The sequence below is a fragment of the Osmerus eperlanus genome, chromosome 19, assembly GCF_963692335.1.
Source record: "Osmerus eperlanus chromosome 19, fOsmEpe2.1, whole genome shotgun sequence".
Classification (NCBI taxonomy): Eukaryota; Metazoa; Chordata; class Actinopteri; order Osmeriformes; family Osmeridae; genus Osmerus; species Osmerus eperlanus.
The window spans coordinates 4,821,131-4,846,679 of NC_085036.1; the positions used below are offsets into that span (position 1 = coordinate 4,821,131).

General features: G+C 41.8%; 1 protein-coding gene across 3 annotated transcripts in view; it reads right to left on the reverse strand.

Moving 5' to 3' along the window:
- The window catches only part of ttc3 (tetratricopeptide repeat domain 3), a 63,050-nt gene that overhangs the window by 4,916 nt on the left and 32,585 nt on the right, over nucleotides 1-25,549 (reverse strand). For all 3 annotated transcript variants that reach the window (XM_062485046.1, XM_062485047.1, XM_062485044.1), the window contains exons 28-41: nucleotides 21,971-22,246; nucleotides 21,839-21,885; nucleotides 21,693-21,749; nucleotides 21,514-21,587; nucleotides 21,265-21,423; nucleotides 20,410-21,091; nucleotides 20,213-20,281; nucleotides 19,926-20,075; nucleotides 19,683-19,822; nucleotides 18,710-18,778; nucleotides 18,285-18,381; nucleotides 15,178-15,281; nucleotides 14,633-14,717; nucleotides 14,460-14,561 (exon numbers count right to left, since the gene is read on the reverse strand). In XM_062485046.1, the coding sequence (XP_062341030.1) occupies nucleotides 14,460-14,561; nucleotides 14,633-14,717; nucleotides 15,178-15,281; nucleotides 18,285-18,381; nucleotides 18,710-18,778; nucleotides 19,683-19,822; nucleotides 19,926-20,075; nucleotides 20,213-20,281; nucleotides 20,410-21,091; nucleotides 21,265-21,423; nucleotides 21,514-21,587; nucleotides 21,693-21,749; nucleotides 21,839-21,885; nucleotides 21,971-22,246 (2,111 nt within the window). The remainder of the gene's footprint in view (nucleotides 1-14,459; nucleotides 14,562-14,632; nucleotides 14,718-15,177; nucleotides 15,282-18,284; nucleotides 18,382-18,709; nucleotides 18,779-19,682; nucleotides 19,823-19,925; nucleotides 20,076-20,212; nucleotides 20,282-20,409; nucleotides 21,092-21,264; nucleotides 21,424-21,513; nucleotides 21,588-21,692; nucleotides 21,750-21,838; nucleotides 21,886-21,970; nucleotides 22,247-25,549) is intronic.

Sequence of the window (25,549 nt, forward strand, 5' to 3'; positions counted from 1 at the left end):
GGGGCGGGGGCTGGGTTGCCGTGACCAACAAGAGAACAAAATCCTTTGACCGCCATTGTTGTACGTTTTTACAATTCATATTTCAGCTAAACAGTACATGTAAATCAGCATCTGAATTAAAATGTGACGAGAAATGGGCAGTGTAGTTGCTGAAAATGTGCTTATTTTATTGATGAAACGGCTAATTTGTAAATTTGCTATAACTTTTCGATAACCTAGCTAGCATCGCAGTGCAGCGCCACCTGCTCTTCTGGCAGTGAATTGTTTTCAGCACCCACAGCCTTCGGAGTACTATAAATTCAACCAATCCGTCCGACTCCGTGCGTGCGTCTGTCCGTAACGGAGTCGGAGCAGTATAATTCGGCCTTAACTTTTTTTTACTAGGAGCACAGTAGCCCCTGACTGAAAATTTTAGGAGCGCAACCAGAAGATTTAGGGGCACACCTTATATTAACCTGCAATGTAAATATTTATGTAACTAGAGAGGGTACAATTCAGTGGCGATTTTAGACCCTTTTTATGGGTGCCCAAGCACCCCTAAATTTCATCTCGGCACCCCTAAAAATAATAAAACAATACAAAATATATTGTTCATTATCATTTGATGCTGGTAGTTCATGAAGGGACATCCTTAGTTTTTTCATTAATTCAATATTTTGCATAATAATACATAAATGTATTAATTGTTATCCAGTGAAATTAGGGATTTATATTAGCAAGGGGGTTTAGAACTGTATTCATGTCACATTCTCATTGGGGTCTCTAAAGGTCTGATCCTAGAATCGCCCCTGGTACAATTTATGGGGAAATTGTGGGGTGTGCTTGCGTCGGTTGCAGATGGGTCCGTTTTTAACTGACATTTTTACAACTGATATACAGCGACGCACCACATAAGCTTGAGTTTAAATACATTATTTAATGTGACATTACGTACTGTACATGCAAGTCTTAGCTAAATGACTTAAATGTATGATGCGGTTTTCTATCAGTCCTCCGACACCACGACACGATACATGCCGAGTATAACAGCGCAAACACAGGCAGGGATACAGTAGCAACGCTAGTGCTAAATAAGTATTTAGTTGCTCGGCTCCATGACGCAGGGTAAGAAGGGCTCGTGAAACTGCTCACCAAAAGAACGAAGGGAAACCCACTTGTCTGACAGATTATGACATGTTCAAAGGAACCTAACGAAAAATAGCCTCAACTTTCCTAGAGTTTTAGCTACGGTACTAATGCTGAGGGCTCGCTGATATTGCTGTCTTACTAGAACGTCGTATATATGCGTCGTTGCTAACGTGTGCTGACGTTGTGCACACCCAATAAATTCCAAATTTGTAGGTCGCACATGCGTGAGTGCTTGTAAAAAATGCTCGCACTGTCTCAAAAACTGGTAGCAAAATGCGACTATTTGGTTGCTGTCTGGAGCCCTGATGTCGTTATCGTTGCTGAATAAGCTGCTTCAGTTTCTCCATTTGAAGAATCCGTCTGAATGGAAGCTGCTTCAGCTGGATGAGGGAAACTGAGCGATAGAACCGTGTACCAACTGTACACTTTAAAACAAACCTTTATTTTAAGAAATAGTACAAAGTAGACTCCTTAGGGTTATTGTAGTAGACATGCAACAGGGATCAGATGAAGAGTGTAATATAATTTTAGGTTTAATGTAAAATGTATGTGGTTTGGTTTTTAGGCTTCTGTGGAAGCTCTTGGAGGAAGGATGAGTGAGCTTGGAGACACCAGAGCCCTCTACTACTTTTTTATTTTTTATTTAACCAGGAAGGTCCCATTGAGATTAAAAATCTCTTTTTCAAGACAGGCAGCAACATAATAATACATAGTTACAGACAGTAGAGACAGACAGAAGACCACAGAAAGAGACAAGTAAAAAAAAAAAAAAAAAAAAAAAAAGTTAGTCAGTTAGATAACCTTGTAAATTTAAAAACATTGACATTTTTGGTAAGCTGCCTCCATTTCTTTCATTTTAGATTTAAAAGCAGTAAGTGGTATCAGTTAAATCATTCTGCAACACATTCATGATAAGGGTGCAGAATAAAAGCCCTTTTTCCCATTTCCGTTCTGGCATTTGGGACAGCAAGCATAAAGAAGTCCTGAGAACACAAGGAGTATTGCCCGGCACTTTTCTGCATGATGAAAACACACAGGTAGTTTGGGAGCAGACCAAGGATTGCCTTATAAATGAAGGTGTACCAATGACAGAGCCTACGGGTGGCCAAAGCTACCAAAACTACGAAGCTGGATTTAGGGTTAGTGAGGTAACTTCAGGTTTAACTCAGGATTTTCAGTGTGGTTCACTTTCAACGGTGGTTCACTTCTTAGCAGGATAGATCACCATGGTAACTAATGCTGCACACCTACCGTATTTTTTGGAAAATAAGCCGCATTTTCTATAAGCCGCACTTTGTGTTTGTAAATCGGAGTACAGGCCGCGCCGGAATATAGGCCGCACTTTAAACGGGGCCAACGATACCGTAGCACTGACTAGCGTTGAGCAGAACAATGCTCACAACTGTTTGCTCAGGATCAGAATTCGGTTTATTCGCCATGAATGTTATACAAACACGGAATTTACTATGGCAGGGAGGTGCTAACACTAAACATATACGAATCTTAATTAAGTAAAGGTACAGAAGTTTAACTATTATTAAGAACTAAACAATCTAAGAATAAAACAATTTAAATATAAAATATATATAAAAATAAGAATAAGGATAAGAATGAGCAGCATGAGTGGTCAACATAGTGCAATCAGATACTGGGTTAAATAATGAATGAATGTCAATGGGAGTCCTTGGCCTTGTTGAATAGGCCAGTAGCAGATGGAAAGAAACTGTTCTTATGGCGTGAGGTTTTGTCCTGATGGACCGCAGCCTTCTGCCGGAGGGGAGTAGCTGGAACAGGGAGTGGCCAGGGTGGGAGGGGTCGGCCACAATCTTCCTCGCTCGCCTCAGGGTCCTCGAGGTGTGCAGGTCCTCGAGGGTAGGCAGATTGCAGCCGATCACCTTTTCAGCAGTGCGGATGATACGCTGCAGTCTGCTCTTGTCCTTGGCAGTGGCAGCAGCGTACCAGACGGTGATGGAAGAGGTGAGGATGGACTCAATGATGGCTGTGTAGAAGTGCACCATCATTGTCTTTGGCAGGTTGAATTTCTTCAGCTGCCGTAGGAAGTACATCCTCTGTTGTGCTTTCTTGGTGAGGGAGCTGATATTCAGTTCCCACTTGAGGTCCTGGGAGAGGATGGTGCCCAGGAAGCGGAAGGACTCCACAGTGTTGACTGGGGAGTCGCACAGGGTGATGGGGGTGAGTGGGGCTGTATTCTTCCTGAAGTCCACAACCATCTCCACTGTCTTAAGAGCATTGAGCTCTAAGTTGTTCTGGCTGCACCAGGTTGTCAGCTTCCCACCTATAATCAGACTCGTCCCCGTCAGAGATGAGCCCAATGAGGGTGGTGTCGTCCGCAAACTTCAGAAGTTTGACAGACGGATGACTGGAGGTGCTGTTGGTGTACAGGGAGAAGAGCAGAGGGGAAAGGACACAGCCCTGGGGAGATCCGGTGCTGATGGACCGGGAGTCAGAGACTTGCGTTTCCAGCTTAACGCACTGCTTCCTGTCAGACAGGAAGTCTGTGATCCACCTGCAGGTGGAGTCGGGCACGTTCAGCTGGGAGAGCTTGTCCTGAAGCAGGGTGGGGATGATGGTGTTGAACGCAGAGCTGAAATCCACAAACAGGATCCTGGCGTAGGATGCTGGAGAGTCCAGGTGCTGTAGGGTGAAGTAGAGGGCCATGTTAATGGCGTCATCCACCGACCTGTTGGCTCTGTAGGCAAACTGCAGTGGGTCCAGGAAAGGGTCGGTGATGGATTTGAGGTGTGCCAGCACAAGGCGCTCAAAAGACTTCATAACCACAGAGGTCAGGGCGACAGGTCTGTAGTCATCGAGTCCTGTTGGCCTTGGCTTTTTGGGCACAGGGATGATGGTGGAGGACATGAGACAGGCTGGCACATGGCATGTCTCTAGGGAGGTGTTAAAGATGTTGGTAAACACCAGAGACAGCTGGTCAGCTCAGTGCTTGAGGGTGGCAGGAGAGACAGAGTCCGGCCCAGCTGCTTTGCGGGGGTTCTGCCTCTTGAAAAGTCTGTTAACTTCACCCTCTTGAATGGAGAGAGTCGTCACTGTAGAGGGGGGGAGGCCACATGGGTGGGAGTGGGTAGATCAGGACAGTCCAATTGTCTTTCAAATCTACAGTAGAACTCGTTCAGGTCGTTGGCCAGGCGGGAGTCGTTAGTGGAGTGGGGGGCTCTGGGCTTGTAGTTGGTAATCTGCCTGAGCCCTCTCCAGACAGAAGCAGTCGTTAGCAGAGTCGTCAAATACACTTTCCCATTGGACAGCTTGGATAGCCATCTAAATAGACAACATTCCCAATCAGGGTGAACACTCAAATTATCTTAACTACAGACCGTAGCATTACCCATATCAAAACAAAACGAACACAACAATATAACTCCAAACAATGTTTATCTAACTAAGCTAATGCCCTTAACTTCGTAGCTTTTCATCTTGCCGTGGGGCATTCTGGGTACCAAGAGCATTGTCGCTACAATACCAAGCAATGCACGAGTATAGGCGATCTTACATTTACATTTATAAATTTAGCAGACGCTTTTATCCAAAGCGACTTCCAAGAAAGAGCTTTACAAAAGTGCATAGGTCACTGATCATAACAACGAGATAGCCCCAAACATTGCGGGTAGGGAGGGGCTAGCAGGTGCTTCAGCACCCCCAAGAAAGACCAAAGCACCCCGATAGCACCCCCCTAAAATATTGCTCATTTGGTAATAGTATTTGGTAATAGTATGCGAGCGCGCTATGCGCCCTTAATGTGAAGTTCCGATTTCAGCTCACATAAAACCTTGACTAGGTCCTAGGCAGGGGCGGATTAAGGTGGTCAGGGGCCCCTAGGCTGCTCTTTGTGTCAGAGAAGTCCTTAATGAGGCCGGTAAAATCCAATTTGCTCAGAACATCATTTTCAATGGACATCAGAGACAGGTGATTGAGTCGGTTTTGGCCCATCGTGGATCTGAGTATTTTTAATTAGTCCCAGTTTCGAAAAAGAGCGCTCCCCACTGGCGTTGGTTACAGGCAAAGTCATAAATAGCTGGAGTGCTATGTCAATGATATCGTGAACGCTGTTAGCTGATGATGCTAGCTGGCAGTCCTGCTGTGGATCATGGTTTCGACTGGATGTTGATTGAGATTCAGCAGGCTTGAAGAATCCTGTCAATTTAGGGACGTGTTTTCGTATATCTTGGTCTTTTGTTCTTTTAATTTGTATTTAGCGTTTTAGTGCTCCACTTAAATATTTTCTTTCGGCCATTCTGCACTATGCCATATAGCAGTGACTGATGAAAATGATTGTTATTGTCTACAAAATTGTTTTAGATATAGTACCAAGTTTAGCTAGCTTGCAAATCCCGAGGATAGCCTACTGTAGCAGACCTTTCTATGTTCAACGGACACGTGTGTTTTGTCCCTTGGGAGTTGCCGTAGGCATGATGCTGACGTAAGCATTACGTGAAGTCAGTGAGGGCTGTTCGAATACCGATGTCAAGAAGAGCAGTGGTAAATACAAGTTATGAAAAGAGACCGCGTCCGTGTCTTATTGTCCACACGACCATATCAAATTATATCTAAAATGAACCTACAAAGAGCTTGGTTACACTACCGAGGTTGAATTAGCCAATGTCGTTAGCGATGCCAGCGTTAGTTTGCTAGCTGTAGCCTATAACATTTCACTGGGTCTTGCAGCTGTTTGATTTACTGAAATTATTATGAAATGTTATGTTCTATCCATTTGCCTACTTTAGCAAGTCACTGTATTTCCAAGTCCTGATAGTGCAGTGTTTCCTCTATGTTGATTTTGCCTTGGCGGCCCGTATAATTTATGTTGTCAGTTCATTTAAGCCTGTTATTGTATCAGTCTATAGATCTTGCAAATTTAAATTAAGTTAACTGGTGATTTTCGTTGTTTGTATTCTTCCCCTGCTAGCTAAATTGCACATGGCTGTTGATTCAATAGCGATTGCTGCCCTTGCTCACGTTTGTATTTTAGGTGCATTATTATGCTTTAGTAGTTTTAATGAATAAATAGTGGGTTTATTGTTATTTACATTAACATTTAGTCATTTAGCAGACGCTCTTATCCAGAGTGACTTACAGCGATTCGCGTCGCTGCAGTGGACACGCACCGTTACTGTAATGTCGACCCTTGAATTGTTTTGTGTATTGTATAAACATGACAAACATCATTCATTTATAGTTAATGTTTGTTAGCAATTACATCCAATGAATTTCTATATTATCAACGTTCAATGACTAGCGAGTTCAATTACCTCCATCTTGGAATTTGTATAAGATCTTCTAGAAGATGATGGCGCAGCTACAGATTCATGGCGAGGCATTTTTTATATTTAAACTTTACTTTTAACACAAGGGAATGTGAATACAAAGTGACTGCTAGGTTCAGTCTGCAGTATTTATACAGAGAAATGTAAATTAAACATTATCGAAGAGCTGAGGCATAGATCTCTACAGCCAAAACTAGCTAAACTTTGCTAAAGTTTGTGAGCAACGCTTACGCCTCAGCTCTTCGATAATGTTTAATTTACATTTCTCTGTATAAATACTGCAGCCAAAACTAGCTAATTTCATGGCAGCCTGGAAATGGCAGAGCAAGTGAAACGTCTATTAATTTTTTCCACCTTTATTTACACGGGCGGTGTAATTCTCCCTTTCAAGCACATGGCTAAAATTCTAACGTGGTTTTGTGAAATCCATGGAATAGGGTTATAAGTGTTATAACTAGGGATGGGTATCGAGAACCGGTTCTTGTTCAGAACCGGTTCCCAGTGAATCGATTCCTTGGAATCGTTAGCAAAATTCCTTAACGATTCTCTGTGCCGTTAAACAATTTAAATGCTAAGTTTAATAATGGATTAAAAATCGATATGCTCAGTTTAATAATGGGACACGCAAAGGTCTGTCTGAATAAACTATAAAAGTTCACGCATAGACAGACTGTAGCAAACATGGCAACTAGGAAGAAGCGTTCTAAAGTTTGGTTGTATTTCACACGACAAAATGACAACAACGCCACTTGTAACGCGTGTAAAAAGTATATTTAGTCGAAGGGAGGAAATACTACAAATATGAAGAAGCATTTGAACACACAGCATGGAAAAAAGTTGCTGGAACGTCATGTGTTCGATGCATGCAGCAGCGCAGCTAACGTTCGCGCTTCATCTCTAACTATCTAAGGTAGAGCTAAACTGCTCAAAAGTGATCACAACCACTTGTTACTGTGTGAAGCAATTTGCCTTTGTGTGTAGTCGATCTAGTTATCTTCTGTCCCGTCGTTTGAAGCATACATTTTAGCTCCGGCATTCGTCTCCCATTAGTATTGATCTTATTGATCATTTCACGTTATCGGGGCGGCGTGTGTTATCAGCAAACGTTCGCGTGTCCCATTATTAAACTGAGCATATCGATTTTTAATCCATTATTAAACTTAGCATTTTAATTGTTTAACCTTTTAATAGTCCTGTTAAGTGTGCCTGAAAACGCCTAAACAACATACCCAAAGTACATTGAAAGCTGTTGATGAACCATTTGGAGTACATGCATGTTAATGGTCTCTTTTGAAAGGTGACACTGAAGTTATTTCCCCTGTTGTTAGGACCCCTGTAAGTCCTACTGGTTTTGAGTAATAGAAGCTTGAACACAAGGAAACTGAAAACTATCTCCGACTAGATTTTGTTTTGAAAACAGAGGCCTAGAGGTGGTATGTATTAGCTAATTTCAGAGCCAGTCAAAGCCAGTTTGAGAAATTCGTTTAAAACGAGTGTGTGTGTGTGGGGGGGTGCAGGACGCGCAGACCTATGGCTGTAGAGGGGAAGATCGATAAGAGAATCGAATCGATAAGCAGGAATTGATAAGGAGTCGGAATCGTTAAAATCTTATCAATACGCATCCTTAGTTATAACCCCCTAAAGTGTTTCTGTTTTGTTCTAAAACGGGCTATAAGCCGCTTCGAAATATCAGCCGCACAACCACAAGAAAACTGTAAAATCGGGGTACAAGCCGCGGCTTTATTTCCGAAAAATATGGTAACCTACGCCGTAGCAGGTTGTTTGAGATAACAGATTAACATGTACAAAAGCACCGCCTACGGACCAACCAAAACCGTCTTGGAAAATGGCATCACCATTTGTCGAAGATCCCGTGGATCTAATTGGATGGAAAACATTATTGAATTTAGAGTCAGATCTACTACTGCCTTAATGAGTGATAATGAGAGGGCCATTAACTTTCGCATACAGTTGGCAATTTTCTCCCAACATTCCTTTATTTTATTGGAAGCAACAACAATGTGGCTTTTCACTTAAATGATGCTCTTAAACTCGTTTTTGTTTAAAATTAATGTTTGCTCTTGTCTGAAGTATGGCGCTCTGGACTTGTTTATATTTGGTAATATTTTGCAAACACGCCCCTTTTTATGTGGACGTGCTCATCGCTCAAAAGTGGGGAATCCTGGGTGGAGAGTTGATAACCACCGTGGTGATACTGAACCTGTTGTTACAACTCTGTGCGCCACAGAATCAACACCGGCCGCCACATATTGCGTTTCGTTATTGGGTGTGCTTTGCCTTCGGCAAGGGCACAACCTTTGTTCTCTCACATATATATTATTTATTGTTTATTTTCGCCCCCCTAAGGATCAGTCAATATTTGGACTACATACACAACGGCGGTGTCAAAAGGTTCGTCTTGGTAGCGATTGCGTTGGTTGTATTTTTATTTACGTTCCGTTGCATGGTTTAAGTAGAAATTGCGTTTTTGTGGTGAAAAGTGAAGCTAACGGTGGCTAATTTGCTAGCCACAGTCACTGACGTTACTAACGTCACTACGTCACTAAACGTCACGAAAACACGCGTGACTACCTGTAGCAGAACATTCGTTTCACGTCTGTTAACTTGGGGGATAGCTAGGCTAACTATAGCTTTACTGCAAGGCAGCTGCAGAAACGCCACAAGCAAAGAGGCCAGGGTGATAACTATTTACTCATTTTACTTTGTGATGTGAAACACAATTATGAAATGTAATGTACAATATTAGCTGATATTATTAAGGAAGTAGGCCCACATCTACTTTTGGAAACGTTAGTCTACTATTTCACTGAAGCATTAGCATCATGACATTAGCCTCTGTTGCCCGGGCAACACATACTACAGTGGTCTATGATGCATCTGTTTTCAATCTTTAAAATAAACATTCCTCACAAATACATTTTCGTTGTAGGATTTATTATGACATTACATTACAAGTAAACGATTTGTGGGTGAAATTATCATTACCTGTGGTTTCAAACCAGTGTTGCTCACTGAAACGCTGTAGCCTACGCGAGACACTACAAAAACATCTACACAGCTGTAGGAAGTCAAACGGCGACAGAACATGTTCGGCACTCCCCTTACTTAAATCAAAAGTCTATCTAACTGCTAACCTTAACTTCATTGCCACAGCCTAAACTTTGTCAATCTGTTCATGAAAATAATTAATTTCAGCCTAAACCGTACAACGGAACGTTAAATCCAATTCAACCAACGCAATCGCTACCAAGACGAACACAGCAGTAGTCTACTGTACTGAAGTAGTACAATTTACCGGGGCAGCTTCTCCACACAGGGCTATATCGCATTTTGCGTTGTTACTGACAATGATCGCTACCAGTGAGCTTTTTATGAAAGCGATTTTCCACTAAATAAATGTCAAGCTTATTTACGTTTTTGGGGGCATATTTTCAGTTAGAAGATGGTACTGTTTGAATCGCGATTCAATCTTCTACTGCCGGTAACGTCGTAGAATAATCTTCAAAGGGGGTTCTTTATTCATGAATGAATGCAATATGAGTAGGCTAAATGCCTTAAAATATCACGAGAAGGGAAAAACTTAAAAGGACGTTTACGTCATAGAGATTAGGTCAATTTTTACACCGGTCTGCCAAATTTATTCGTTTTGATTCAACGATGAGGATGCCTTTTGCAGGGGAAATGAGAAGATCTATTTCATTCTACACTTCACTCGTATTTTCAGTTGTAAATGAGCAGCAAAAAAAAAATGCTTTTAAATCTATGTAATCTTTATAAATAATAAGTATGCATTTTTATATAAAATACAGAAATATCAGTTTTAAAAATGTCATTCAAAAACGGACCCCTGTGCAACCGACGCAAGCAAGCACACCCTACAATTTCCCCAGAAATTGTACCCTCTCTAGTTCTTTTTTAAAATTTTGTTAAGGCTATTTAAAACACGCAGCGTATTCGTTCAGCTACATTTCCTTTCCCTGCTCTCCCTCCGTCTCTCGGTCACTCACGCGTCTCTCTTAGTGATGGGAAGTTCGGATCATTTTACTGATTCGGTTCTTTGAATCTCGTTCAGTAAAATGAACGAATCTTTTTTCGAGTCATTCGTTCATTTCAACGGGGGGGGGGGGGGGGGGGGCTATCCGTCCACTGCAAACACGTATCATATTCTCATGTAGGTTAGTGCGTGACATGTGCTCCAGCAGATACTATTTTAAAAGAAATTCCTGCATTAAATGCATCATGACAGTTTGTATGATTTGGTAATTTATTATCACACTAGCATTTAATTATCACAGCAAACAATTACACTGCACTAACCTGTAAGTGTAAATGTAAAGTGAAAATAACAAAACCAGTCAGTATGATGACTTAAGCGAATATCATTCACGTCTTACTAAAACAGCGGCCACGCGAAAGGGAATGAGGAAACTGTTTCCTCTACTAAAAAATACAATGCGGGTCACGTGAAAAAAGGATCCAAAGACTCGTAGAAAGACCGAGTCGGGAAATGAACGAATCGTTCGTTTCCTCCAGCTACCAGTACAGAGCCTATGCAGGTCACGTGAAAAATGATCCAAAGACTCGTAGAAAGACCGAGTCGGGAAATGAACGAATCGTTCGTTTCCTCCAGCTACCAGTACAGAGCCTATGCAGGTCACGTGAAAAATGATCCAAAGACTCGTAGAAAGACCGAGTCGGGAAATGAACGAATCGTTCGTTTCCTCTAGCTGCCACTACAGAGCCTATGCAGGTCACGTGAAAAATGATCCAAAGACTCGTAGAAAGACCGAGTCGGGAAATGAACGAATCGTTCCCTCTAGCGTTTCCTCTAGCTACCACTACAGAGCCTATGCAGGTCACGTAAAAAATGATCCAAAGACTCATAGAAAAGACCGAGTTGGGAAATGAACGAATCATTTCTGTTTACTTGGACGAGCCTATGCAACAGTCCCGATGCGCGGCCACGAGAAAATGAACGAATCACTCTGAGAGGACTCGTTACTCCCGAGTCCTTGTAAGGATTCGTTCAAAATGAACGAATCGTTCACGAACGACACATCACTAGTCTCTCTCACATACAGACACAAAGTCACAACGTCAGCACACGTTAGCAACGACGCATAGATACGCCGTTCTAGACAGACAGCGATATCAGCGAGCCCTCACCATTAGTACCATAGCTAAAAGTCTAGGAAAGTTGGTCTTAATCTGCTAGACAAAAGGGTTCCTCTTTGTTTTTGGTGAGAAATCTCACGTGCCCTACTTACCGGCATCATGGAGCCGACCAGCTAAATAGTTATTTAGCACTAGCGTTGCTACCTGCATATACCAGCTCAGTTTTTCTCCTAGATTCAGACCTAGCCCCGGTAAATTGGTAGAGCTAGCCAACTACTACACTTCTGTAGTAGTGCAGTAACTAGCCTACTACACCCCACAATTTCCCCAGAAATATTTTCAGGCTTCAACCAGTGCTGCTCAAGCAGAAAGACAGGGTCAGGGAGAGAAAGAGATAGATTCGTTAGGCATTGAGAAAGAAAGAGTAGGAGAGGAGGACAGCATCCAACATGCTGCTGTGAGAGAGTCAGCTGAAGCAACAGGTGAGGTGGACAAATAGATGTAGAAACAGGCAGGTAAGAAAGCAGGTCTCAGGATAAGGGAACTCATTTATATTCTTCCGTTTCTGGCAGATAGGACTTGAATGGGGTATGAATTTTGTATAGGGTGTTAAATGTGTGTATTTTGGGTTGGGCGTGTGATTCATTTTTGATTTATATTATTTAATATAATAAAGCTCTGTGTAACGAATTATTAACGAAGGAATTATTTTGACCCCCCCCCCCCCCCCGGGCAGACATGGATCAACTTTGGTACTTCTTTGGTGGAACTTGTCTGGTAGCATTGCAATCACTAGCCAAGTTCATTCCTAGCAGGAGCTTGGCGAGATCCTTTTGAATGCCTATCTATTTTCACTGGACTTGCAGTATCAATGGACTTAAGTGATTGTTCATTAGGGATTGGTATCGAGAACCGGTTCTTGTTTAGTACCTGTTCCCAGTGAATCGATTCCTTGGAATCGTTAACAAAATTCCTTTAATATTGGATTAAAAATCGATATGCTCAGTTTAATAATGGGACACGCGAACGTCTGTCTGAATAAACTATAAACTATAACGTTCGCGGTTCATCTCTAACTATCTAAGGTAGAGCTAAACTGCTCAAAAGTGATCACAACCACTTGTTACTGTGTGAAGCAATTTGCCTTTATTGTGTGTAGTCGATCTAGTTATCTTCTGTCCCGTCGTTTTGAAGCATACATTTTAGCTCCGGCATTCGTCTCCCATTGGTATTGATCTTATTAATCATTTCACGTTATCAGGGCGGCGTGTGTTATCAGCAAACGTTCGCGTGTCGCATTATTAAACTGAGCATATTAATTGTTTAACCTTTTAATAGTCCTGTTAAATATGCCTGAAAACGCCTAAACAACATACCCAAAGTACATTGAAAGCTGTTGTTGAACCATTTGGAGTACATGCATGTAAATGGTCTCTTTTGAAAGGTGACACTGAAGTTATGTTCCCTGTTGTTTAGGACCCCTGTAAATCCTACTGGTGTTGAGTAATAGAAGCTTGAACACAAGGAAACTGAAAGCTTCTATCTCCGACTAGATTTTGTTTTGAAAAGGCCTAGAGGTGGTAGGTATTAGCTCATTTCAGAGCCAGTCAAAGCCAGTTTGAGAAATTCGTTTAGAACGAGTGTGTGGGGGGGTGCAGGACGCACAGACCTATGGCTGTAGAGGGGAACATCGATAAGAGAATCGATAAGGAATCGAATCGATAAGCAGGAATTGATAAGGAGTTGGAATCGTTAAAATCTTATCAATACGCATCCCTATTGTTCGTTGTTGGTTTTTATACTTTGAATAAAAGGGAAGTGTCTTGATGCAGGTGAAACAGGTCATTGGTCAGTTCCTTGACTTGCATGTTTTCCCAGGTGGTTCCTAGATAAGTGTGAAATGGAATGTAACTTTAGGATTGTGGCCTTAAAATGTTCATGCCTTGCATATACTTCATAATGTATCTACACAACACTACAAAATGGTTTTGTTAGTACATTACAATAAGTTGGATACCAAGCTTGACTCTCATCATAATGTGAAAGTGACATTAAAACATCAAATTAAATCAACACAGTATCAAAGGGAAAGGCATACATGGGAGTCAGGTGGCTGAGCGGTTAGGGAATTGGGCTAGTAATACGAAGGTTGCTGGTTCGATTCCCGGCTGTGCAAAATTACGTTGTGTCCTTGGGCAAGGCACTTCACCCTACTTGCCTCGGGGGGAATGTCCCTGTACTTACTGTAAGTCGCTCTGGATAAGAACGTCTGCTAAATGACTAAATGTAATGTAAATGTAGCTACGATGTGAACCCACATCATTCTAGGAAGGCATATTTACTTCAGTTAGATCATAGCCATTTTCTGTTCTCTTACTCTTCTGACACAAAGTGTCAAAGACCAACACAGAGGAAAGCAAAAGTGCTAAGTTGTCGTCCGCTTACAATGCTGATTTAAAACAAATGCATCTTTCTAAAATATGTATTTTTTTTATAACCACTAGACCTAATTATTAAACTATTGATATAGTGCACAATAGGCTACTGTCTTTAAAGCCACCTCACAAGATTCTGCACAGCAATCAGGGATCCAGACTGCATTTGCAACAATATTTTGTAAGTGCGCAAGCAAAGAATTCCTGTGGTCGCATTCATGCGAGTCCATGATCAAGGCATCAGATTTATGTTGCTTGAAAGTGTTGAGTATGGAAAAGGTTTAAAGTGTTAAACGCATTGAAAGTGTTGAGTGCTACCAGTGGAGCACTGAACAACACGTGACGTTTCACCAGAAGTTTAGGAGCATGTATGTAGCGAGTTGGTGGAACTTCTAACTTTAACTGAAGGTATCCTTCTGATAGTCAGTCAGTGCAGGCAGAGTGTGGATAAGGAGCAACCTACCGGTATGGGTGGAGGCTGGGGGGTGTATGGGATCGTGATGGGGGGCAGGCTGTTCAGCCTGGCCCCCTTCTTCACCTGCTCCAACTGCTCCTGATACTGAGCCTGTGGGGCACAATCATGAGGCTGGAGACTCACCCACACACCTTCACCTGTGTGTGTGTGTGTGTGCTCACCTCTGTTGTGGAGATCTTCTCCTCAGACTCACGCAAACAGGTGCTCCAGGCCTCAATGGCAGGCTGAAGCAGATGGGGAGGGTACCTGTGTGTGTGTGTGCATGTGTGGGGGGACGACCAATGACAGAGGTTTCAACATGTTCCCCTATTATTAAACACTATCAAAGACTGCATGTTGCACTGCTTGTTCCAGGTACCATACCTTGCCTTTCAAAATGGTAAGATACTCCCATTTTATTAGTACCGGTACTTTAAGAATAACAGTGATAACATCCCAACTGATGTTGACACTTGAAACTAAAAATAATTCTACATTTGGTGTTCTGTCCTCTTTTATTCAGTAACTTTTCCTGATGTTTGAGGTTTTTGCCGTGGTATAGTTTCAGCATGGGTATTGAGACAGCAGGCAGTGCAGGCACTGTATCAATGTCATTATATTGGCATTGTGACAACACTAACTAGGAAATGTGACTAAGAGTTACTGAACAGATTAGTGTGCAATAACAGCCACAGCTAAACTGTGCTCATCATAACTGCCAACTCACCTGGGAGCAACTTCCTGGAGTTTAGCCAGGATGGCCCTGGCATCAGTCACTGATCGAAACAGACAGCGCAGCCCTCTGCCCTTCTGGCTTTCCAGGATGAAAACCTACAAGGGGAAGGAAGGGGGCCAGGAGACTCAGTGTGTGTGTGTGTGTGTGTGTGTGTGTGTGTGTGTGTGTGTGTGTGTGTGTGTGTGTGCGCATGTATGTAAAATGAGGGCCTTGCATTGCTGAAAGTAACCCCAGGGCTCGACAATAACGATGGCCCGGGGCCAGTAAAAAGTAACGTTGGGACAGTTAAACTAGCAACTCACTGACCCGTTCGGGCCACTGCAAATTATTGATTGAAAAAATGTGCATTGTAAAAGTTAATATCCTTCATACGTTTTGCTAAATGCATAAATAACTTTGCAGCTCGTGGGGCGCACAGTTGGCAAATCAAGAGTTGAGTAGTGAGTGACGAGTGGTTGTCAAATTGTAATTCTCTAATCTCGATACATTTTTTAACAACTGGCGCGAGACAATAAAGTGAAGATGGCAGCAAAGTAGAGCTACGAGCTCAAACGGAATCAATTTTTTTAATGGAACGAAGTCGTATGTTCCTGTCTAAAGCAGACAAAAGTGCATCTTTTTACACAGGCACCGACAATTTTCGAAAACAATCCCTGACCAGCCATATGCTAGCAGACAGCACCTGGTTTGCGTGACAGCTAAGCGGATGGTTGACAATCCATCTTCCAGGCCGTTGACCATGCTGGTCTGGAATTGAAATGTAGATGCCCATCGTGTTATTGCACGACTTATAACAACGGCATATCACGTAATTAAGACGGGCCAGCCGTTCACCTCGTTCCCCCAGGCTATTGAACTGCAGCAGAAGAATGGTGTCGACTTGGGTACTTAGTATCATACTGATGAAATGCTATGGAAGCTTTTATATATTAGCATTGAGGGACCAGAGGTTTCAGTCAGACAGAGTTGTGCAGAGATGGCTGTCAGCAGGGAAGAGAGCACGTCATGTTTGAGGTTAAAAGTCAATTGTTTTGCTGACTATTACCTTTTTATTTGTTAGCACTAGAAATGTTATTTCATTTTTGTTCTTTTTATATCCAGGATGTGTTTAATAAATGGTTAAACATGTTAACAGAATAACAACTTAGAAGTCTGGTTTTGTTGTAACAATGATAAACTAGAGAGGGTACAATTTCTGGGGAAATTGTAGCGTGTGCTTGCTTGCGTCGGTTGCACAGGGGTCCGTTTTTGAATGACATTTTTACAACTGATATTTCTGTATATTTTATATAAAAATGCATACTTATTATTTATAAAGATTACATAGATTTAAAAGCATTTTTTTTTGCTGCTCATTTACAACTGAAAATACGAGTGAAGTGTAGAATGAAATAGATGTCTTATTTCCCCTGCAAGAGGCAGCCTCATCGTTGAATCAAAACGAATAAATTTGGCAGACCGGTGTAAAAATTGACCTAATCTCTATGACTTAAACGTCATTTTAAGTTTTTCCCTTCTCATTATATTTTCAGGCATTTAGCCTACTCATTGCATTCATTCATTAACAAAGAACCCCCTTTGAAGATTATTCTACGACGTTACCCGGCAGTAGAAGATGGAATTGCGATTCAAACAGTACCATCTGCTAACTGAAAATATGCCCCCCAAAACGTAAATAAGCTGGACATTCATTTAGTGGAAAATCGCTCATTCATAAAAAGCTCACTGGTAGCGATCATTGTCAGTAACAACGCAAAATGCAATATAACCCTGTGTGGAGAAACTGCCCCGGTAAATTGTACTACTACAGTACTAGACTACTGCTGTGTTTGTCTTGGTAGCGATTGCGTTGGTTGAATTTGATTTAACGTTCCGTTGTATGGTTTAGGCTGAAATTAATTATTTTCATGAACAGATTGACAACGTTTAGGCTGTGGCAATGAAGTTCAGGTTAGTAGTTAGATAGACTTTTGATTTAAGTAAGGGGAGTGCCGAACATGTTCTGTCGCCGTTTGATTTCCTAAACAGCTGTGTACTGTAGATGTTTTTGTAGTGTGTCTCGCGTAGGCTACAGCGTTGCAGTGAGCAACACTGGTTTGAAACCACAGGTAATGGTAATTTCACCAACAAATCGTTTACTAATGTCAGAATAAATCCTACAACGAAAATGTATATGTGAGGAATGTTTATTTTAACGATTGAAAACAGATAACGCTACATCATAGACCACTGTAGTATGTGTTGCCCGGGCAACACAGGCTAATGTCATGATGCTAATACTTCAGTGAAATAGTAGACTACTGTTTCCGAAAGTAGATGTACTTCCTTAATAAAATCAGCTTATATTGTACATTACACGTCACAATTGTGTGTCATATCACAAAGTAAAATTAGTAAATAGTTATCACCCTGGCCTCTTTGCTTGTGGCGTTTCTGCAGCTGCCTTGCAGTAAAGCAGTTAGCTTAGCTATCTCCCAGAAGTTAACGAGCTGCTAAACTAATGTTCTGCTAGAGGTAGTCACGCGAGTTTTCGTGACGTTAGTGACGTAAGTAGCATCATTGACTGTGGCTAGCAAGTTAGCCACCGTTAGCTTCACTTTTCGCCACAAAAACTTAATTTCCACTTAAACCATGCAATTGAACGTAAATCCCAATAGAAGCAACTCAATCGCTACCAAGACGAAACTTTTGACACCTAGGTTGTCTATGTAGGCCAAATATTGACTGAGTTTTAGGGGGGCAAAAAGAATAATAAAAATAATAATATATATGTGAGAGAACAAAGGTTGTGCCCTTGCCGAAGGCAAAGCACACCCAATTACAACTTTTGGAGGGGGGGCCAGTAAAAATTGTCTTGGGGCCAGTAAGTTTCAAACCCACTGGCCCGGTGGGGCCAGTGCCAACATTTTTTAATGTTGAGCCCTGAACCCAATGGTGAATCTAGATCTAGCTACCCATCTAGAGAAGCACAGACGAGCCCCAGGTAGTGGTTGAACATGAGAAAGCGCATTCCATTGACACGATAAACCCTGTTCAGGAATGTTCTTGTTCTCTCCATTGTACACATGTCCTCCTCCATCCCACACACACCCACAAACCTGTGATGTGTGAGATCTCAGAGCAGTGCTGGAACACAGGTCTCTGCATCTCTTGATCTCGTCCTCCAGGCTCATCTTCTCACCTGCTGATTGGTTGCTGTGGGAAATAAGGCGTCTGTTCATTAAAAACAGGACTAACTGTTACTATTCAAACCAATGACATTCATAAGTAGGGAGTCAGATGGCTGAGCGGTGAGGGAGTCGGGCTAGTAATCTGAAGGTTGCCAGTTCGATTCCCAGCCGTGCAAAATGACGTTGTGTCCTTGGGCAAGGCACTTCACCCTACTTGCTTCGGGGGGAATGTCCCTGTACTTACTGTATGTCGCTCTGGATAAGAGCGTCTGCTAAATGACTAAATGTAAATAAGTAACAGGACACAGAAACTTAACAAAGCGCTCGGGTTGGGCCCAAGACTTATCACTTGCCTCAACTCCAAGAAACTGTCCAGTTGTGTCTCATACTCCTTCTTCTTCTCTTTGATGGCTTTGGTTAAACTGGGAGACAAAAAGGTCAACACTCATAACCCCAGACACTTGTTCATTTGAAATTGGTGAAAAGGATCAGGGCACATGTGGAAGTTCCTGGAAAGTTCATGCGAAGGATTTCTCTGTCTTTTTTACTATTCTCCTTTTCTTGCATACAATTTTTTTTGAAGAAGTCACTCAATATAATAACCAACATGTTTCGGATCACTACATACTAGGGTTGGGTATCGAGAACCAGTTCCAAATTTCTAAGAACCATGGATGCGATAAGACACGTGCATCTCAATTCCTCACTTTGGTTCTTAACTTGATTATGAAGGGTATTACGATCCCTTGGTGGTATTTTTCCGTAGATGAAATTGCTAATTTGCGAAGGTTTCTTCTGCACTGTTGCTTGTACTCCCCCGGTTAAGCCTTTCACATGGCTACAGGCTGATTGGTTGATTTTACAGCTCAAATATAAAGCCAAAAAGTTCACAGCGTTTCCACAACATAACCATGGGAAGCCTATTCAAAATATCCATCAACTACCACTGGAAACATTGATATGATCCTGAACTCAGCCCTTTCAAATGGCAATATTATCAGTTTTGGTCAGTTCTGACAGCCTATTTGTTCATTCTCAGCATAAGGAAAATAGGAGAATGTTGAAATCATTTTCCAAAATCTTCCTTGACATTTGACTTTTTCCTCAAATCTTTCCATGTTGTCCATGACTGGAAAATTGGTGAACTGTGTTCCAGGATGCCTAGAAACCCATGGTTAATGCTTGACTAGTGCCATACCACTGGTGGACATGCACACATCTTCCACAGTGACTACTCTGGTTTAACAGATGGGACAGACTAAAGCAGAAGTGATTCCACTGCCGTCTGGTCCCATTTCCTGGGACATTCCAAGACGTATGAGCTACCTCTCCTGGGACTCCAGCAGCTCCTTCATCTCAGCCTTCATGGCCTTCAGGGTCTCCTGGTTGTCCCTCTTCTCCTGCTGATCTTTCTTCACCTCCTCCTCCAGCTGTTTCTGGAACAGGGCTAGCTCTCTGTTGGAGATCTGGCAGAGAGGTTCAGCTCATTAACCTACACGCTGGACTGCCTTTAGTGGTATTTGAAGGTTCTCTGTGGTTAGTGATGAGAAATGGAAAAGCAATCCTCACCTTTATGTTTTGGTTGATGTTGTCATATTCTTCTTTGAGGCCAGAGATTTCCTCTTGGCGTCTTAGCTTCACAAAGCTGTAGTTCTCTTTCATCTGGTGGATTTGTTTCTTGAACTCAGTGTTATCCTTCTCCTTCCTGCTCATCTCCCCCTGAGGAAAAAGATCAGTAAACAATTGTAAGAGGAACTTTTTGGGTTGTATTTCAGTTACATTTAAGAACTTTATGTGAGGAAGTTTACTTGAGTTATAGACATTTGTGGTTTATAGAGAACTTGACTATAACTGACATTATTTATCTCAAAAGGCTCATATGGTTCTGTATTAACTGCCACATCATTGTTGGAGTCACAGGTTGCCTAGAGAGGAAAAAAGAGATATTAGCAGTGAGATACGCAACAGCCCACAAAATGCGGTGCATTTCAGCTCCGTCTTGATTTCTTGATATTGACCACGAGGTTCTCTGGCTAGAGCATACATTATATACCTGTACAGCTGCAGTTTTAACAGACAACTTCCTCGATGTACTTCCAGAAGAGATGAGGGTTTCCCACACACTGTTTTCATCCACCTCGCTAACAAACTGGTCCAAATCCCCACAGTCACTGACACGGTACTGTTCATGACCTGCTGTACAGGCATTAGTCCCAACATAAAGCATAGCTTCATCTACTCCTTGGGTACTGAACGCACCTGCTAAACTGCTGACATATGTGTTAGGCTGAGGTGGACATGGGTAAAACATATGAGGATTATAAGGAAGCCGGTGATAGCCTGTCAAAACTGGCTCATGCCTCACTGGGGCCGTCATCCCTTCGCCAAAGCTGACAGTCTCGCTAAAATCATCCATTCCCATATCCCCACTACAGGGGTGAAATTCCCCAGCTGAAGGGTTTAAGTCCAGCCTGTACGAGGGGTCTCCTATGTAGTCCAGGTGGTTGAGTTGTTGATGTGCGGTGGCGGTGTACTGCAGGGTTACGGCATGCTTCATCAGGCCGATGAGGTCGCCGTTCATGACGAAGCGCAGTGAGCTGAGGAGGAAGGGCTGGAGGCCCCCGGCTTCCTGGATCTTCTGCTGGGCCTCGGGCGGGAAGCTGTCCAGCAGGCCCACCAGCAGGGGGTCCTGGGCCCCCAGAGGGCCATGCTGCTCCAGGATCTGGGCAAAGTAGCTGATGGGAATGAGGGGGAGACAAAGGGAGGAGGAAGAGACGGATGGGGGACAGAGGGGGGAGACAGAAAAAAAAGGAAGTGAGAGTGTCCGAATAATAAAAGATTTGGAGTATTTGAATACTCATGTTTCATCAGTGTGTACATGTTTCAATGGAGAGCCAGCTGAACGTACTCATATAAACTCTCTTTAGTAGGGTCAGGGTTGTTGTTGGTCAGTATCTGTTTATGAAGGGTACTGTGATTACTGCTGTTATACTGGTCCTCAAACTCTGCCACTCGATCTCGAAGGCGATTGGGTACACTAAATGGATCACTAGGGTCAAGAATCATTCTGTAGAGAAAGATGGACAGGTGAGAATAATTCCAACAGTGCCTCCAATAGGAATTCAGAATTTATATGTTCTTTGGACCGGGCACTCACAAAGAATTCTCATCGTCAAAGAAATCCTCCTCATCCTCTTCTCTAGTACTTCTGACTCCCATGTAAATGATGTTCTGATGAGGAAGGAGAGTGACTTAGTATGATATTCACAATGTAGCGGGCATACACAAACACACCAAAAGGCAGCCAAACAAACAAACAGGCACACAAATGCTCACCTTAGGTTCTTTTTGTTTCCTTTTGCGGTTTCTGTTTTTATTCTTACTAGGAGAATTCTAAAAAGGACATAGGAAGTAGGATCGTAGCATCTGGAAAAGTACATTTTAAAAACTATACTTTTGAATGCTATTTAAGTAATACTCACATTTAGATTTTCATTCTCTGTCTTTCTAATGACTACACAAAGGCCATCTGAAATATGAACAGGGAAGTCAGAAATCATTTACTGTGAAAAAATAAACACGTTAAATAATACAAATTGAGGATAAAGTCTTACCCATCATTTCAAAATATTCATCCAATACTGAGTGGCAGGATGTATATTGCTCTCTGTGCTCCTCCAGAGTCCAGATAAACAGTCTCATCTCTTGATGCGGGGCCTGCTTCAGGTACTCTGTCACAGTCAGGCCCCCACGGCTGAAAAACTCGGGCCTAGTGCCGAACTTCTCTATGAACATGTCCTGTAGCGGGGGGAACAACAGCAGGGGGGACAGGTCCAGCTGCTCTAGGTGTTCAGCATGTCGCTCGATGAACACGCATGCTGCTTTCATGCCTGCCGTGGGGATGGGAGGGTTAGCCGGTAAGAAAGCTCATACAGGTGTGATGTTGTGGATACGTCTAAAATAGGGTTGCAACAAACGATTATTTTGATAGTCGACTAATCTAAGGATTATTAGAATGACGAATCGTTGAGATATTGTCATTCACCATTTAATAAACTGTATCAACAATTAACTGACTGATGCAGCATTCTGCCTAATATCTCCTTTTGTATGTCATATGAATATGGAACAAAACAAAGGTGAGTGATAAGACGTTTTATTTTTGGATAAACTATAAAGAATGTAATTTTTGGAATGCTGCTTCAGCTTGCGTCATAATATTATTCTATTTCTTCCGTCGCACCTTTCAGCTCCTTCAGATTTTCGGCTATTAAAACCGTTCAGCTATCAACAAATTCAGCAGTTTCAGGGGTTGCCTGCTATGACTTTTCAGCTTTCTACCTCCAGTGTTTCCTCTATGTTGATTTCTGCCACCACGGTATCAGAAATAGGGCTGTAAAAAAAATGGGTCCGTCTATCAGCAGTGATTGTTAGAGTGCATGTTGGAGAATAGCACAGACACACTTCACACCGCAGTTGAGATTGCCTGTGTGCGTCCTTGAGAACTGTAAGTTGTATAATTTATGTTGTCAGTTCATTTAAGCCTGTTATTGTATAAGTCAATAGTTCTTGCAAATTTAAATTAAGTTAACTGGTGATTTTCGTTGTTTGTATTCTTCCCCTGCTAGCTACATTGCACGTCTGTTGATTCGATAGTGATTGCTGCCCTTGCTCACGTTTGTATTTTAGGTGCATTATTATGCTGAAATAGTTGTAATGAAATAATAGTGGGTTTATTGTTATTATTTGCTAAAGAATGCTTAGCCTATCAAGATCAAATGAAGCAGACAGTGTACATGCTTTCGAGTACCTTAATCGATAGGCTACTGACCATTTACAATAAGTTGTTACGTCAATTATTATTGGCAGCATTTATGCCATTTAGAACATACTGTATGAGCGGAAGGTGTCTTTAAGTAGCCTAACCTTATTGCTTTAGGGGAAATAAGACGAAAATATGTGCAATATTACATTAGCTATTAGACCATTACATTAACCTGCTCCGAAATATAGGGTTAGAACTTTGTTTCGGCAGGGGTGGGGGGGGGGTTTGGACAGACCTGCCCCCACTCCTAAAAAAAAAAAAAAATCCTTGAGGAAACACTGACCTCTTATGCTTGAAATATAAATCAATATTCATAATATTTTTAACATGGTTTTCCAATGGAGGTTTTTTCCAAATCCTCTTAAACTTCTTCAACTTTCAAATTATTCTTCTTCCTCAATCTTTCAGCTACAGCCACCATTTAAAACTTTAAAATGTTGACAAGACCCTAAACTATTTTTTGCAGCTTTTTGATATCTATTCAACTTTTTAAATTAATCTCCTAAAAAAAGTTCGTAAACGTTATTTGGGTCGAATATTCCTCCCCTTCAATAATACCAATTGGTATTGTATTTTATATCGTTGGAAAGCCTGACTAGTCACCTTTACCTGAAGAGCCGACTATTTTTAATAGATTAATATAGCCTATACAAATTTAATGATTATGAAATAATGGGTATTTAAAATAATTGACTAATTCAAAGAACAAAAAAAATACTGTGATCATGTGCGCCCAAAGGCGCACATGATCATCCTCACATTCTGTTCCTGTCATTCATACACGTGGTGTCAACCAATTAGACTGCATGAGGGAGGGCCGAGCCAACTCACACACACTCAGTAGACGAGTAGTCGAAACTCAGAGCAGAGCCATAACAAATAAATGCATTTTTAAAGACATTGTGGTTAAGTGAGTTAAATGAGTATGATTTAATTTAATAATTTAATTCTAATTGTTTTCACACCCATCATAGTCAAATTCATAGTTAAAACATAACATGTTTAAAGAGCCGTTTGGGAGCCAAATGAGCCGGCTCACGTAAAAGAGACGGAATGCCCATCACTAGTGGGATCAGCTTGGGCGTGCTGTACGTGCCAGAGTGACCAACGCAAACATGTTGGCTGAATTGCGACAAATCCTGGTTGAGGAATGGGATGCCATCCCACAGCAGTGTGTGACCAGGCTGGTGACCAGCATGAGGAGGAGGTGCCAAGCTGTTGTGGCTGCGTATGGATCTTCCACATGCTACTGAGGTCCCTGACAGTATAAAATGAATAAAGCGTAAAAATGGCCAATATGTGTTGTTTTTTCCTTATAACTGTGGGAGAGTGCAATCATCCAATCCACCAAGCAACTCAAAACGAGAGTGAATACCAACAGAAGAATATTGCAGGGGATTTGGGCTAATTTTTTGGGGCCGCTACCCACACGGTTAGCTGTGTTGCTCATTCCACTAATGCACGATCCTTACAAGTTGCACCTCGTTGTAAAGGTGACTAATCAGGCTTTCCAACAATATAAAATACAATACCAATTGGTATTATTGAAGGGGAGGAATAATCGACCGAAATAACGTTTCCGAACATTTTTTGTGGAGTTTATTTTAAAATTCATTTCAGCTTTCCAATGCATTTTCTGCAGGAAATGCACTTTCTAGTTTACAATATCTTATTTCATACATGTTAAGAAAGGTCCCGACTCCTATGCTAGATCACTTTCATCTATGCAAACCAAACTATCACTTTACTGCAATAATGTATTTTACAATAGAAATACAAGAGGACACATACAAAACTGGGGCTGGGCGGTATGGCCTAAAATGTTTATCACGGTATAATTCGTAAGCATCGGTAACGGTATATATCACAATATATTAGTTAAATCTTAAAATGTCATGACAATGCAATCCGCACCGCAGCGGCTAATCTACCGCACTCGGACATATTTGGATTGGGTAACTCCGGTGTGTCGCATGAGTTGAATTTTCCAACTTTTGCAGTGCTTTGCCACGGAAGAGCGACTTTAGCCTTCAACAGTAGCCTACGTTTATGTGATCGCAAGAAAACTTAAATATTTGTAGTTAGCTATAAACAATTATTACATGGCTGAATACTCAATTATGTTGGCCTACAATAAACATTTCACAATTCAAAACAACCTGGCATTGGATTTGTTAAACGTATTCTGGTCGATTGTTCATATTCGCGCACATGCATGGCTTTCAGGTGGTGAAAAAGATTGCTAGTGTTTCCACTTTTGGCTACCACAATTCGACGACACAACTTACTGAGTAGGTTTGTTGGTCGATGTTGGATACAAGTTGAAACCAAACAATTTCCAAATGACAGAAGAGGCCCCCTTTTTTTT